A 15,698-nucleotide genomic window follows, 5' to 3' on the forward strand; every position below is an offset into this window, starting at 1 on the left:
TATATTGTGTGAGTATAATATGTTATGTTTATGGTAAGATTGGGCATATTGTAGGTGTCATTGATAGTTTTTTATTATGGGAAAGTATAGAATGAGATTATTTACTTTTGATACAAGGTGGTCACATCTATTTTGACCATTGGATGTGAAACTGGTTGGCTGCAATTATTCTACTGATTAAGCTCAAACTTCAAAAGAAATTTTTTCAAACTTAGTAACACATCCAAGCTATCAAATTTCACATCTCATAGTTATAAGAAATTGTGACTACCTTGTGTAAATAGTCTCATTGTACACGATCCCTTTTATTATTGTTATGGCTTGTTGTATATTACACTGGACTTGTATATTCCTTATTGACATCAATATAGAGATAGTTCTCTACAAAAAATCCTGAGACTTTATAATGGAATTATGAAAAAAATCCCATTTTATTATCAAAATATAGAAATAGTGGCATTATCTAGACAATCTATTTTTAAGTTTTTATAAATTTGCTTGATCTACATTATTTTGAAAAGTTTTAAATCAACTAATTAGAGTAAAAATATATTTTATGATCATCACAAAAATTTCCGACACCAAAACATCATCTTCGGACATTATGTAAGGATGTTTCTTATACCAACCCCACCCTTTAGAAAAACTTCCACAGGAACACTCATGTTTAAAGGTGCACTCTATTTTGATTGTTTAGAGCCTCGGCTCTACACCCTTTGGATAAGCTTTCACGGGAACACCCATTATAAAAAATAAAAAATAAAAAATAAAAAGAAATTGAACATTATAAACTCTTTTCCTTTACACGAGATGTATTTGTGCGTCCATAGGACTTAAGCAGTGAGAGAATGCACGTATGAACTCCGTGCGATATTAAGTCTTTTAGTTTAAGGACTTCAAAGTCATTTCGAAAAAGACTGGAACTATTCCCGTCAGGAAAAGTATTTACCCGTATCATCAGACTATAAATATGGGCCATAGAGCTTGAGGTTCCTTCCTCATTTTTTGTAACTCTCTCTCTAAAATTCAGTTTCTCTCTCTTAGAAAATGGGCGAACCTGTAATTGCAGTCGAAGAGCAGCCAATCTCAACCGAAATTCAAGGAAAATCTCCCATTCATGGGAGACTCAAGCGAGCCGACTCGTTTGACGCCGAGTCTCCCGGCTTAAAAAGGGGCTCCCAGGTCGGTTTTCCGGCGAACTTTCCGGCGAATTATTGGACTATTTGTTGCGTTTGTTTTCCTCATCACTCTTGTCATTTGATGTTCTCTATGAAAAACTCCGTTAAATTAGTGGTTCTCTTCTGGTCTTTGATATTTCGGCTGCTAAGTTTGGTGTCATTCTACGTGTTTCTTCTTCTATTTGTTTTCTCCGGCAATATAGATCGGAAAATCTGTCAATTTTTTTGATTTTCCAGTGATTCTTTTCTTCTTGCTTGTTGATATTTTGTTTCACGTTTTGTTGTCTTTCTTCTCATTGATGTTCCCGATGAAGAAATACCTTTAAGCGAGTAATTTTTTTTTTCTTTTTCTTTGATCATTTCGCTGCAACTTCCTCTATCCTGCACATGTTTTTCTTCTAATTTGATTTTCCGGCGAGATCAGCTAGAAATCTGGCAAGATGTTTAAATATCCGGCAATTTTTCTTTGCTAAACTCGTCTGAATAAATTTTCTAGCTTTTGTTTTTTTCTCGTCTCTTGGATTTCTTCCGGTTTTGCTTTCAGGTTGTATTTTTTCTGATATTCTCGTTTGATTGTCCAGCGAGACTTCTCCTCTCATCAGTTTGGTTTTCCAGCGAGTTTTTTTGTCCAGAAAAGTGGTTTTCTTAAGTTTTCCGAATACTAGGAAGAATATCTTTTGTTTATTATTCTCAAGTTTTATTAACAAAAGGGTGCGGTTTGCATAGAGCCTAGGCTCTAAACAATTAAATTTGAGCCTACCTTCAATGTCGAGAAAAGTGGTTTCAATATTGTTTTGATTATTATTCTATTTGGTTATCTACCTTGTTTTTCTCCATTAAAAGTTCGTGACAGTAAAATATTTTTGCATTGAAATGTCTAGGATACCCTAAACTTCCCCTCAAATGTCTATTTGGTTATATACCTTGTTTTCCTCCATTAAAAGGTCGTGACAGTAACATATTTTTCCTGTGTTTTCCATTCTTGAAAAGTTTTCTGCATCAGTCTAACGCGGTTTTAGTCAGATTTTTGCAGAGATTTGGCTCATTTTGACACTCGGAAAATATTTGGGGTTTTTGTGGCAAGTTCTTCCTTTCTCTCTCTTTGATTTTGGGCGGGAGATTTCAGTACCCTAAACGTCTCTTGAAATGTCTAGGATACCCTAAACTTCTCCTCAAATGTCTATTTGGTTATCTACCTTGTTTTTCTCCATTAAAAGGTCGTCACAGTAACATATTTGGTTGGGTCGGCCATGCGATTTTTTTGCCCTTTTATTGTCTGATCGGTGGGTACGCTGGTAATTCTTGCTAAAGTTGGGCCTCTTTGTTCACCACTGAATGGTGATGCTGTTCATTATGGTATTTGATTTCCGGCAAAATATTATTGCAGTTCATTAATTAACCTTTCCCTTATTCAATTTCACTGATTTCCATTTTCTACTTGAATTAGAGAGAATTTCTTTTATTTGTTGGCATTTGCTTTTAGAAAGTTCCAAAAATTTGTTCGTTGATATATTTAGTGGCTGTGTTTTATGGTGCTTTTTTTTCATATCATTTCTGCCCCTTTTGGGGCTATCTATTTATAAATATCTTGGTGGCCTGGTCGGGTCCATTGCCACCTTTACTATGAGCTTTTTTTTTTTTTTTTTTATTTGTTTTTTTTTTATTTACCATCATATACCCATATTATTGGCGATAGGTCACAATCACTCGCTATTAAATTTCAAACCGTTTGATTTGCCTTTTAATAGCTAAAGATGACCATGAGTTCTTATTGCATACAGTCCTTAATATACACCTAAACGAATAAAGTTTGAAGTATTTTATCTCCATCCCCGGACCCGGGTCGGGTCGGGGTCCATTGCCACCCCTTTTAAGAAATGCAATTTTACACATATAAACATATGAAAATCTTGAAAATGGACGGTGTAGATAATATGTTGTAAAATGCGTTATTTCTGAGTCTTAAAATCTGTTTATTTTTCATGATCATACATCTCGATGTTGAGATGATCAATCAAAGGGTTTTTCAACATTAAAACTACTTTTTCTGATGGATTTTTGAAGTGCATTTGTAGTTCTACATTATAAAGTTGCATCCTATATAAACTTTTTCCATAACACTAGTAAAAAAATAGTACCCTAGCTCTCTATATTTGACATGAGCATGCATAAGCGATTGAGAGAGGTACATAGTATGGCTTTATTAAATGTACAAACGGAAACAAGAGGAGCACTAAACATACAATGTATGTCTCCGTTAATGCATTTAGTAAAGGCATACTACATTTGGATACCACCCACCCACGCCTAAATGTATGTGTCTCCGTTAATGCCTTCATTAAGTTTCAGCACAAATCATTATCAGATTAGTTTGGTTGAAACTGATACCTAACCGCGATAATGAGTTGAAAGAAAATGGACAATCCATGAGGCCAAACACCTGATAAACCTAACTTCTATTCTTATTGTCTCACTTATGCTCGTCTCATAAGCTTTCTAAAAAAACGTAACTGAAACAAATTTCTACTTCTTCAAAAATTTGACTCTTATTATCTTTTTTTAAAAAAAAACTAGCTTAAAAAAACATACTTTATCAAATTAACCTAAAAATGCTGTTTTTAACCATTGACCCTAACAAGATAAAAATAAATATAAACTCATAGATTTAAAAATAAAAATAAAAATGAAAATTTCAATCAACCCAATTTTTTTTTATCTATATTACAAAGCACACCTTCATCTCCCTCTACAAACAAACCCTCAAGACCTACTTCTGCCTCAAGCCCCCATGTTTTCACAAAAGCATGGCAAGCCTTGATTTTCTTCGTATTCTACCTCTCGTCCTTCGCCACTTCACATGATCAACATCAATTATGATAATTTGGTCAACATCAATTATGATAATTTGTTTGTTTCCAAGAAAAAGAATGCGTATTTCCAATATTGGGGGTGGTAGGTGAAGTAAGAATAATCAAGCTTTGCCTCTCTCTACTATTTTAAGAAATATCACATTTAAATCTTTCTTCAAATTATTATTATTATTATTAACAATTATCCTTCTTCATATTATCTTCCCATTAATAACCTTGGAGCATGCTCTGGATTGATTTTTTCCAGTCCTTTATACCTGAAATATTATTCCATTTCTTAATTCCTTGTTTTTTGTAGACTTGTAGTTGGGGCACAATTTTCAGTCCCTTGTACGTGAAATAACCTTGTTTTTTGTAGACTCATAGTTGGGGCGCAATTTTCAATCTCGCTTTCCAAAGCATAGGCGTTGTTTATGGGGACATTGGAACATCTCCACTGTATGTGTATTCGAGTACATTCGCGAGTAGCATTCAGCACAACGATGACATATTGGGGGTCTTGGCTATCATCATATATACCCTTATACTCATCACTCTGATCAAATATGTGTTCATTGTACTCCAAGCAAATGATAATGGCGATGGTAAGTTGGTAATTACCCTGCTTCCTTTTAAGACACTTACTTACTACTGCTACTTCTATTAATCATTTTTATTTAAAATGGAAGATGATTTGAGGTTTTTTGGGCTATTTTCGGATCTGGTTTCCTTTGCTTTTTGGGAATTATCATTATGCATGGAGTCTCCTTTTATAGTTGACAAAGTAGCCTTTTGGGTAGTTTCATGATGCATAGACTTCCCTTTTATAGTTCACGAAGTATGTCTCATTGTTTGAAGGAAAAGTATCCCGTCCACAAGATTCATGTGGATGGGTGGATAAGCACCCCTCTAATGGTTGAGATCTCATATTGTCAGATCCAACTGCCGAAAATCAGTCTCGTATTTTATTTTTTATCAAAATAATATGCTTATCTGAATTTTTAAGTGTAGGTGTATTTATACATGTAACTAAATAAAAATGATTCAAAAATATTTTAAATAAAAAATTATCAAAATACTTCTAAATCTATTTTGGTCAATATTTTTGTATTAATTTTAAGAAAATTATTTGGCGCATCCAAGTCCGCACCTGTTACTATGCGGGCTCGGAGATCTACACCATCCACCAAAACTGGGTCTTGTAAATAATAGTCATCCAAAAGAAAAGTAAAATCAATGGTTCAAATATTTTCCCCAAAAAATATCATTTATAGTTTTTAAAATTTATTTATTTTTATAGATTAAATCTCTATGTTAAAGATTATATATTCCCTAAAAATTAAGATCAAATTCTATTTCAAAAATAAATTATTAATGGGCCTGGATTTCTACATATGAGTCCATGGACTCATAGAAACAATATCCTTAATTTTATTCAATCTCATTTACAAAATGAATCTAAAACCAAAATTTCAGATTAATATTATTTAAAAAAAAAAAAAAAGAAAAAAAAAAGAAGAGATTCATTATTGGCCCTTGGATGAGCATGGTTCAATCTGAACCATTAAAAGGTGCAAAGCTTTGCAACTTTTAAGCGTCCACACATGCTGTGGACGTAATATCAACCCTTGTTTGGAATGCTTCGATATTTAAATCCAGGGATATTATGTAAAAGAGAAATGGTTATTCGTCAATAAGTAGGAGCCTTGCTATCATTTTTGGGAAATACTAGATCATTGTGGAAAACTGTGTTCTGGTGATATAAATGGTAATTTTCTGCTGGGAATTTGATCATTAAGAGAGAATTTTATTTTTCATCACTTTCGGTCCATTGCTATTTTATAGAGCAAAAGAAACAGTACAACTGTGAGTGCCACAGTCTTGTGTTCGTATAGGTGAAGGTGCATGCAGTTCAGAAGTTGATTTTGTGAAATTGAAAAAGGTGTAGGCAAATTTTTATGGGCCTCCAACTCTCTTAACCACCATATTAGGCAATGCTTGAGCCTCAGCCAATTTAAGTAGACATGTTCTGCAAAGATTAAATGTAAAATATTCTTGCTTGTCTCTTTGAATGATTGTGTTTGGGCTGAGTGTTGGTATTATACTGTCAAAAATAAAAATAAATCATAAAATAGAAGACATAAAATAAAAAGGTTAGTTTGTCCATATTTTCATGCTTGAGCCTAGACTAATCTTGTGCCAAATTCGAGGTCTGGAAGAAATTGTAATTCAATTTATTTTTAGGAAAAGTATACAAAGGGACCACTTTTCTAGTTCAATTTATTTTTATGTTTTTTTTTTTCTAGTATGTATCGGTGTATTGAGATTTCTACTTCAAAATTTTGATGTACTAGATTTAAGTTTTACTGCTGCATAGGCTAGGTGATACCCACATAACTTCTTCTTTCACCAATCTATCGCTTTCTTCCGAAATTCTCTGTGTTTTTTTCTTTCCGAGTCTTATGTCATGTATTCTTAGGGGGCACTTTTGCTTTATATTCATTGATATGCCGATACGCCAAGGTGAGTCTCATCCCGAACCAGCAAGCTGAGGACCGAGACGTGTCGAACTACAGGTTGGAGCCTGCAAGCAGGAGCTTGGCTCGAGCATCCAAGGTGAAATCATGGCTTGAAGGCTCGGCAACTGCCAAGTTTACCCTGTTGCTAATGACCATGCTTGGAACCTCTATGGTCATCGGGGATGGTGTCCTCACCCCTTGTATTTCAGGTATGGCCTTTTCAACTCGTCAGCAGTTCATATTACTTCTTAAATTATTTATTTTCCTTTTTAGATAAAAATGCTTTTTATCTTTGAAAAAAAATGTTTTCACGTGTCTCCACACACATATAATTTATATATTTGAAGGTTCATAAGCTTTCGGTCTTGATTTGATGATTGAAAGCCAAATAAAGTTAATGTTCTTAGCTTTCATCAATTGGTAGGCTATGATTAATGCTTTATATATTGTTGACGCACGCCTAGCAGGCAGATCTTGGTCAAATGACTCTAGACACATATATATCATGTATGTAAGGGTAAATATAAAGCTTGCCCTTTTTCGATAAGCCAAAAAATAATATGTCCTTGGGGCAGGCAGCATATTGTTCATTGACTCCCTTGGCCAAACCCTACCTAGGAGTTTTTTAGGACCCCGGGATATATATTCCTTAACAAATAAAAAGAAAAATTCATCCATGTGCCTAAGAAATGACATTTACCGTTCAATTTTTTATTACTTAGATCAAAGTGGTTGGGGATTACGAACTCATAATTCAATCTCTTATTACTTAGATCAAAGTGGTTAGGGATTGCGAACTCATAATAATTCAATCTCTCTTTTTTCAAGAACTCATGTACTGATCCTAAATAGATGATAACATTTTATATTAAAAAAAATTACGTAAATAAATTTTTTTAGCAGGGATGAAGTGTGCAACATGTGAAAGTACTATGTACGCTATTTTGAAATTGAAAAAAAAGTATGGTTTGTATAAGGCCGAAGCTCTAAACAATTAAAATAAGGCACACATTCAAATAGTATGGAAATATGTTTTAGTATTGAAAATACCTATATGGTTTGAAAAGATATTTCTATCTTTAATTATAAAATTTAAAAAGTTGTGTAAATCAGGCAGATTTATGAACTTGTAAATGTTGAAAATCGACGGTCTAAATAATGCACTACAAGATGCACTATGTTCAAGACTTGAAGTTTATATATTTATTGATGTGCATGTATGTCAAGGTCGAGATTTTCGGATTTGAGACTTTTTCTTACATCAAAACAACTTCTAGTGAATTTGTTTAATTATTTAGAGCCTGGACGTTATGTAAACTCTTCCCTCCGAAAAATTTGCTATAATAACCCAGTGGAGGATTGAAAAGCCACACCCCTTTTGGTCATCACTGTCCACTGATACGATACCCGCAGATGAGAGGGAGTCGGGAGAACAGGGGTAAGGACCATAATTGTGGGCTCTGCTCTCTCTCTCACACCTACGCCTGCGCTCGTCTCAATAGACTATGATGACCGAGTATAGTTTTCTCATGGTCCCATGATTACATTATTTCCTAATCTCATGGGCATGCTCCATCTTTTCTGGTCAGATTAGTGTGCGTTAAGTATATGTTATGGACATTGCAAATCTTTTAAGTCGTATTAGATTTTTGGCCTCGGCAAAATGGTTAGGGGATTCTTCTAATTTATTCCTGTCGTTACTATGTTACAGTATTATCAGCCGTGGGAGGAATCAAGGGAGCTGCCAGTTCTTTGACTGAAGGTGTGGATAAAAGAAAGATTTCTTTTATTGGTTTCGGTCAATTTGAAGGCTGAGCATGTCTTTTTCACTGTCACCGTCTGTCTCCGACCTTTCATAAATACCAACCTCTGGGAAACCCAACTTTGCATCTATTTTCCAGATAAAACTTTCTAACAAGGTTCATCGATGAAATCTGGGCAGCTGGGGAACATGTTTAGTATTAGCTGGATTTCCACAGAAATCCCATTTGATGTCAAGATATTGTTCTCACTAAGATTTATCCATGGCTTTTTAACCCACTTGTGTATCTGTTTCAGGAGGCCGATTTTTTTTCGAACTTTTTACCTGATTCACCCAAGAAGAATAACAATTTGGAGAATTAACTGCTGAGCTGAATTTCGATGTGCTTTTTAGTCTGTTCTAGTCATTTAATTTAATTCGTATTAATGTTATCAAAATCCATAATGTTAGGGATTTTGATAACATTATTACTCTTTTCCCCAAGAAAGCGTGTTATCATCTGAGAAGGGGAAATATAATTTTTCCTTGTTATATAAAATGTGATTTGAACTGGGTCCAAGCCAGCAATCTGACCAAAAGGAAGATTCGCTGGTTGATATCTGATCCATTTCCCAGTGACGTTTCAGTGACATTGGTTTCTTATCACTCCCTGAACTTGGTTTGAAACATCGAACCGCTTGGGATACCGAACGGTCGGAGCAAGGATCTCAGAAGCCAAAGATTTGGATTTCAAGATACATATCATTGTAGAGAAATTTTTGTTTGAAGACTAAGGAGAACAACTTAATTCAGGAATTTTTCTGAAGTCAATGAAGCTAATTTAAACTTTGATTCAAAATATATAATGGACGGTGTGCTGACAGTTGTCCATTGCTGACATTCATAGAGTGATATTTTTCTCTATTAGAACATTACTTGAAATATGCCTTTTTTTCTAATAGATACTAAAACATGAATGAATACTTTTCTGAATGTAAATGTTTAAATAAATGCTTAAATATCAGTTCCAAATGTAAGTTGATTTTGGCTAAAATTTGAATTGGATTGTGCACGCTGAAATTCAGCCTGGATTCAGGGTATAAAACCAACATATGAGTAGCTTATTATCATTATTGTGTTTGTTGATTTAACCAATATCAGCAGAAATCTGTCCAAAGTTTAGTTAACATTTTCTAAAGTAGGTGAAAGATTTTCTGAGTTATTAACTGACTCTCTTTCAGTTCTGTGAAAATCATTCTCCTAATTGAAGCTTAAGCACACGTACGCACATGAGCATGAGAATGTCAACATATTCACACATATGAAGCATGTTCTCTCATGAACACACTCGCTGGCTTCAGATTTCAGTTCTTATTTTTCAGCATGGCTGTTTTGTTACCTTTGCAAAATAATTGGATTAATTTTGGTTGTGTTCTAACTTACGGAAAACAAAAGTTGTATTCCAAATTGGAGGTAATTCTGCAATTTCCTGTAAGCTGCAGAATCATTCCCTTTGTTTAGTGACTTAATTGTATCTTATTTTTGCAGGACGGATTGTTTCGATATCTGTAGCGATCTTGGTCTGTATTTTCTTGGTACAGAGGTTTGGCACAGATAAAGTTGGTTATAGCTTTGCACCGATTATTTTAGTGTGGTTTCTTTTTATCGGAGTCATTGGCTTCTACAACTTTTGTAAGTACGACCCTGGGGTGATCAAAGCCTTTAATCCAAAATACATCATAGACTACTTCAGCAGGAACAAGAAGGATGCTTGGATTTCGCTTGGTGGGATAGTCCTTTGTATCACAGGTTCCCATACTATTTTCTTTCAAGAGTCTAAGTTGTTTCTCTGATGGCTGATATACACCTATAATGTTAATAGAAAATGTGGAACATATTGTTTCTTCTTTACTGTTTATCATATTAGAAAATTCTTCAAATGTTTCTGTTATTTTTGGCTGATTTCTTTTCATTTTAATGCGGTTAATGTTTTCATGGTGACTATGGCTTGCAATATTTTCTGATTTGAATCTTCCTGTCATAGGAACTGAGGCAATGTTTGCTGATCTTGGCCACTTCACGGTGCGATCGATACAGATTAGCATGTGCTCAGTTGTTTTCCCATCACTCATCCTTGCGTATACTGGCCAAGCATCCTACCTACGGAAGCACAACGAGCATGTGAAAGACACCTTTTACAAGTCTATACCAAGTGAGGATTGTAACTTCTAGGAACATTTGTTCTATATCTTACACAAATGCATACACCCACTTACACACATACTCATGGAAATGAATGATTATTGTATGACTTGGGCTGTTCCAACACGTCTAGGTCTGAGTTGTATGTGCATCTTGTGTATAGATTATTTATATACGACTTACACTGTAGGAGAATTAGATTCCTTTGAATAAGAGATTGGTAGGTAAATATTAAGTTTGAAGCCTATGTCAATGTCTATATTGAGAATTTGAAACTAATCTGTCAGGAAAAATATAATTATATTCTTTGTTGTAGGAAGGAACCAGATGTCACAAGTTGACCACCCACTTTTTAAAAGTGAGGCTTTACATATAGAATACTTCTTCTGCTTATAGAAAGTGCAGATGCGTGGTTCTCTTTATGTAGATTACACACCTGAACTATTTGCAAGACACCATACACATGCATGTATTTATGTACCTATCTAAATGTGCATACTAATGTAGTTGTGCCACAGCTCCCTTGTACTGGCCCATGTTTGTGGTGGCGGTAGGTGCTGCAATCATCGCTAGCCAAGCAATGATATCAGGAACATTCTCCATTGTTCAACAGTCCCTTGCTATGGGGTGCTTTCCACGTGTGAAGGTGGTACACACATCCTCAAAGTACGAGGGGCAAGTCTTCATACCTGAGGTCAATTACCTCCTCATGATTGCGTGTGTGCTGGTTACAGCAGGATTCCGTACCACGGAAAAGATAGGCAATGCATATGGTAAGATTCCTTTGCGTCTCCAAATTTACTTAATGGCTCCTTCATGTCGTATGCAAAGAAAGAAATATGGTTATGGTAGGCATCTGAGCACTGTTATCTAACTGTTATGCTGTTGGTTGAATTTGTTGACAATTTTTGTTGAAATTTATCTGACACAAGGCAGGACTCGAACTTAGGTAAGTGTTTAGAGACTGACACTGGGACATTGAGAAAAGAAATCCCCAAATCCTCCGATATATGAAATTTGAGTGCCCCATTCTTACCTAGGTTTGCTTGGGGTAGATAGACACGATGACTTAGTAAACAAGTGAAGCTAGCAGTGCAAGTTGGCCAAAGAGTGAAAGACTAGCACATATCACTTCTCTAAAGACGTGAGCCATCTAGAGAATAATATATAATGGGTTTTGTTGTACGAGCTACTAATATTTGATAGCATCTCTCTCTCTCTCTATCTCTCGATCTCGACACACACATACACACTCTTTTAGATTTTTAGTAATAGATATAATCCCCTTAGTTGCTTGTGGTGTTGATTTAGTTTGAAGCAGCACGTATGTGCACTGCTTTTTAATTGCTTTCAAGAATCAAAATATAATTAACACCGTGCTACTTTAGCATTTATTCAGCTTTGGGGCAAATGATTTGACATGCACGAGTCACAGAGACTTGGCAGGTTACCAGTGTAGCTCTAGCCTTAGACAAACTCTCAAGAGTCTTACTCTCCAGGTAACATTAGTAGTGATGAGAAGTTGACTCGTTGGATGCCTGATTGAGCTGAATCAAGGAGTTTTCAAACTATGCTTGCTGGGAAGATAATGTGTGGTTCCACTTGTTGAAGTGGAGAGCTTACCAAACATGTCGGTCTTACTACTGGTTTCTTTCTCAGTGGTATAGACTAAACATGGTGGAAAAAGATATTATTGCTGTTGAGTTGAAGGGATATAGAACATTGTACAAGATTGTTTATATTCCTTACGTGTCTTCACCCAGAAGATTGAGAATGCTCGTTAAACTACTCTTTTACATCTGTCGCTCCCTTTAGATGTGAAGCACCATTTTCTAGATGCTCACCTGTCATCCTTCTACAGAATTTGTCAGACTGTCTTAGCAGCCATTGAAAACCCATCTTAAGAGTAGCCTAAGTTGTTACGCCATGATAAACAAAAACGCTGACCATCTTAGAACAGAGTATCAAAGGTGAACTACTTGTGCTTAACTTGTTTTGTTTGCACTCTTACAAGTTGCTAGTGCCTAATTCTAGATCTCTACATAGCATAGCATGTTTATTAAATTGTTCCCCACTTTGAGAAATGTGTTTTTAAATGATTGATTTTGGACCGTTGAGCCATATAAATGATTAGTATGTCTTTTCTATTGGCGTTGTCCTTGTTTGGCTTTTTTTTTCGAAGACTAAGGTGGGTAACTCTACATTGCCCTTCCCTACTATTAAATTCTCTGGCTTTGGACTTCCTCTTATGCATTCCATGTTCTTAGTTTTCTGCTAATCTTATAGTTGTTGATTTTTTATCATTAAAAAAAATAAATCTTGTAGTTGTTGATCAGTTAAGTAATTGGAACTCAGTTCTTATCATCATCATCATCTTCCGAGCCTTTTCCCAACTAGGAACTTATTTTTTATGTTATACTCAGAATAGCTCTTATGTAGAATAAGACCCATTAACTGATTGGAAGGGACTGCAAAGGTGAGTGCTTCTCCCACATTATCCCTTGTTAATTGCTTCCTCTTTTGCTATTGTTTCAATGCCCTCTTATCTCTTTTAAATTGTATGGTCAATCTTACTTCATCTGTTAAACTCCCATTCAAAATGACAGATGATTCTTTTTTGATGGCCGTTAATCTGAAAACTCTGCTTTGTGTTTCATACAATATTGAATTATGCTTTATTGAACTTATACGAAGTTAAGGTGGATATGTTTTGAACATAAGTTGCTCATTTGGATTATCAAATTAACATCACCACTGGTGCTGCTATCATCATTCAGGGGCTCTTGCTATGCTTCTAATCTGAATATGCTTCTGCCTCTATTAATATTGTTATTTTTTGTGTTAATATCAGCTTCAATTTTCTTTTCTGTTTTTTAGTTACCATTGGGCTTCTTTTTCATACATGCTTATTTCATATGTGCAGGGATTGCAGTTGTGTTCGTGATGACACTCACGACTGCACTTGTAACCTTAGTCATGGTCATGATATGGAAGACCAACATCTTCCTAATCCTGGCCTTTGTACTTGTACTTGGCTCAGTCGAGCTCCTTTATCTGACCTCTGTCCTCTACAAATTCACCCAAGGTGGCTACCTCCCCTTAGCCTTTGCAGCCTTCCTCATGACTATCATGAGTGTATGGAGCATGGTACACTTGCGCAAATACAACTATGAGCTCCAACACAAAGTCCCGACCAGAAACCTGCTTGACCTGACTACAAAACCGGAGGTCCACCGGGTCCCGGGCATCGGTCTATTCTACTCTGAGCTAGTAGAGGGCGTCCCACCCATTTTCTCTCACTACATTGACAATGTGCCTGCCGTCCACAAAGTTTTAGTGTTTGTGTCCATGAAGTGGCTGCCTATAGGGCGGGTCCCACAAGATGAACGCTTCTTGTTTAGGCGAGTAGGGCCCCGTGAGCTTGGGGTTTTCAGGTGCATAGTGAGATATGGTTACACTGATGCGGCTTTGGTGCATGGGGAGTTTGAAGCCGGGATCGTAGAGGGGTTGAAGCAGTATATAAACTCCGAGCACATGTGGAGTGTGGGGGAGGATGGGGAGGTTGTAGCAAGAGAGTTTGATGATAAAGAGGAGGTAGAGAGAGAATTGAGGGAGGTGGAGAAGGCAATGAGTACGGCAGTAGTGTATTTGGTGGGTCAGACTGAGGTGGTGGCTAGGAGCGAGGCGAGGTGGTGGGAGAGGGTGCTGATAGACTATCTATATACTTGGTTGAGGAGGAATGTGAGGCAGGGGGTGGAGGTGCTGCGTATTCCTAATAGAAGAATGGTGAAGGTGGGAATGACTTATGAGCTCTGACCAACCCAATTGATTGGTTAGAGAGAGAGAGAAGGTGACTCTTGGTGTCCCTCCAAGAGGTTTCCCAATCTTGTTTATCTTGTTTTTCCTCTTTTTTTGGTGTATGTGATGTGAAAGCAAGGAAACGAGAATATACATGAAAAACAACATATATAAGGAAGTTTTATTTGAATTGAATTTGGCTGCAATGGAAAATTGTGTCAATATGGTGCTCTTATTGCTCTTTAGATCCCTCTGATATTACAATTATACCGGTTCGGACCAGCCGGATCAATTGGTCAGTCTGCCAAACAGGTGCCTTAAGAAGGAAATTAGTGTGGTTAAAAATCATTCAAAACTTATGACTGATATCTTTGGTCGGTTGGACTTTGATATTTTTAGTAGATTGGATGGGCTAAACGAAGTCCTACAATTTTTCTTCTGTAATATGTTTTTATATTTCTAAGCTAGTATGTTTACATTTTTTGTATAACTAGCATGACATTTAATGAGTGAAGTGATTATGATATATGGGAGTGAAGTGATTATGACATGTGTGAGTGATTGTGATCTCCATGTACAAAAGAAAAATGGTCTCTTTGTAAAAAAAAAGAGAAAAAGAATTAATCTTATGTAGAACTGGGCCATTAAGTTGGAGGCATTTGAGCATTTAGATACAACGTAATGCATTGAGATCATATTTGCTGGTCTAGTTTATGGACTATGAAAACTCTTAATTCACTACCAGAACTCATATTTATTATGCCCATCTTGATTTACTTAATTTGATTCACTTAATTGGAGAGATGGGGGAGAAAGAGATATTCACCTCAAACCAAGGCATGACCCCCGAGAGGATCCATTCTCTCAGTAATGACTATCACCCTCGTGCTATAATGATCCAATGGATTATGGTTTCCCATTGCTATAATCCATACTATAATTAAGCAGGACTATTATGTCCCTCTTAATGTTCCATACCGTATTTCCTCTTGGAAAGAAGATAAGATATACCTAAGACATATTAATATGAGATTATACCCAAGACATATTAATATGAGATTGTGTGTTGCAAGACCATTCACTTTTACTATAAAGAGATCATAATTACTCTTAGCTATTTGATGTAAAATCAAATGATTTAAAGTATGTATAATTTGAAAAATTATATTTTGGACTTTGTGGCCAATTGATGGCACATTCTGAGCCATTCGATTTCACATCTAACGTTTAATATTGATTATGATTTCTTTATATCAAAAGTAAAAAATCTTATTGCATATATTTCCTATTAATATTTATTTTTCTGCAAAATGTGTTTCAACTTTCAATTGGGGCAGAAACTTTCTTGTTATCACGGTTTTTAATCTCAATTTTGAGAAAAAGTATCTTCGAACTAAGTTGATAGATTTAA

At 35.7% G+C, this 15,698-nt stretch overlaps 1 protein-coding gene across 2 annotated transcripts; it reads left to right on the forward strand.

Annotated features, from left to right (window-relative positions):
• The first annotated feature begins 1,000 nt into the window (after nucleotides 1–1,000).
• Nucleotides 1,001–14,509, forward strand: LOC18445298 (potassium transporter 5). 2 transcript variants are annotated; one of them, XM_006855437.4, is made up of 8 exons: nucleotides 1,001–1,182; nucleotides 4,407–4,632; nucleotides 6,507–6,755; nucleotides 8,258–8,308; nucleotides 9,836–10,096; nucleotides 10,332–10,499; nucleotides 11,008–11,262; nucleotides 13,413–14,509. In XM_006855437.4, exons 1-8 carry the CDS (start codon nucleotides 1,048–1,050, stop codon nucleotides 14,303–14,305), a joined length of 2,238 nt encoding a protein of 745 aa, XP_006855499.2. In that variant the 5' UTR covers nucleotides 1,001–1,047; the 3' UTR covers nucleotides 14,306–14,509. The 2 variants fall into 2 exon arrangements, with proteins under 2 accessions (XP_006855499.2, XP_088716294.1); XM_088860168.1 differs by lacking the exon at nucleotides 1,001–1,182 and adding an exon at nucleotides 1,253–2,534.
• The last annotated feature ends 1,189 nt before the right edge of the window (nucleotides 14,510–15,698 follow it).

This window comes from Amborella trichopoda, chromosome 2, assembly GCF_054954075.1.
Source record: "Amborella trichopoda isolate Santa Cruz 75 chromosome 2, AtrichopodaSantaCruz75HAP2 v2.0, whole genome shotgun sequence".
Lineage (NCBI taxonomy): Eukaryota > Viridiplantae > Streptophyta > Magnoliopsida > Amborellales > Amborellaceae > Amborella > Amborella trichopoda.

Excerpts from the sequence above, each read along its gene's own strand:
- LOC18445298 (XM_006855437.4), top strand. The coding sequence starts at position 1,048 with ATGGGCGAACCTGTAATTGCAGTCGAAGAGCAGCCAATCTCAACCGAA. Across the intron at positions 4,633-6,506 it reads AGCAAATGATAATGGCGATG|GGGGCACTTTTGCTTTATAT; the intron begins GTAAGTTGGTAA and ends ATGTATTCTTAG. Across the intron at positions 10,500-11,007 it reads CTTTTACAAGTCTATACCAA|CTCCCTTGTACTGGCCCATG; the intron begins GTGAGGATTGTA and ends GTTGTGCCACAG.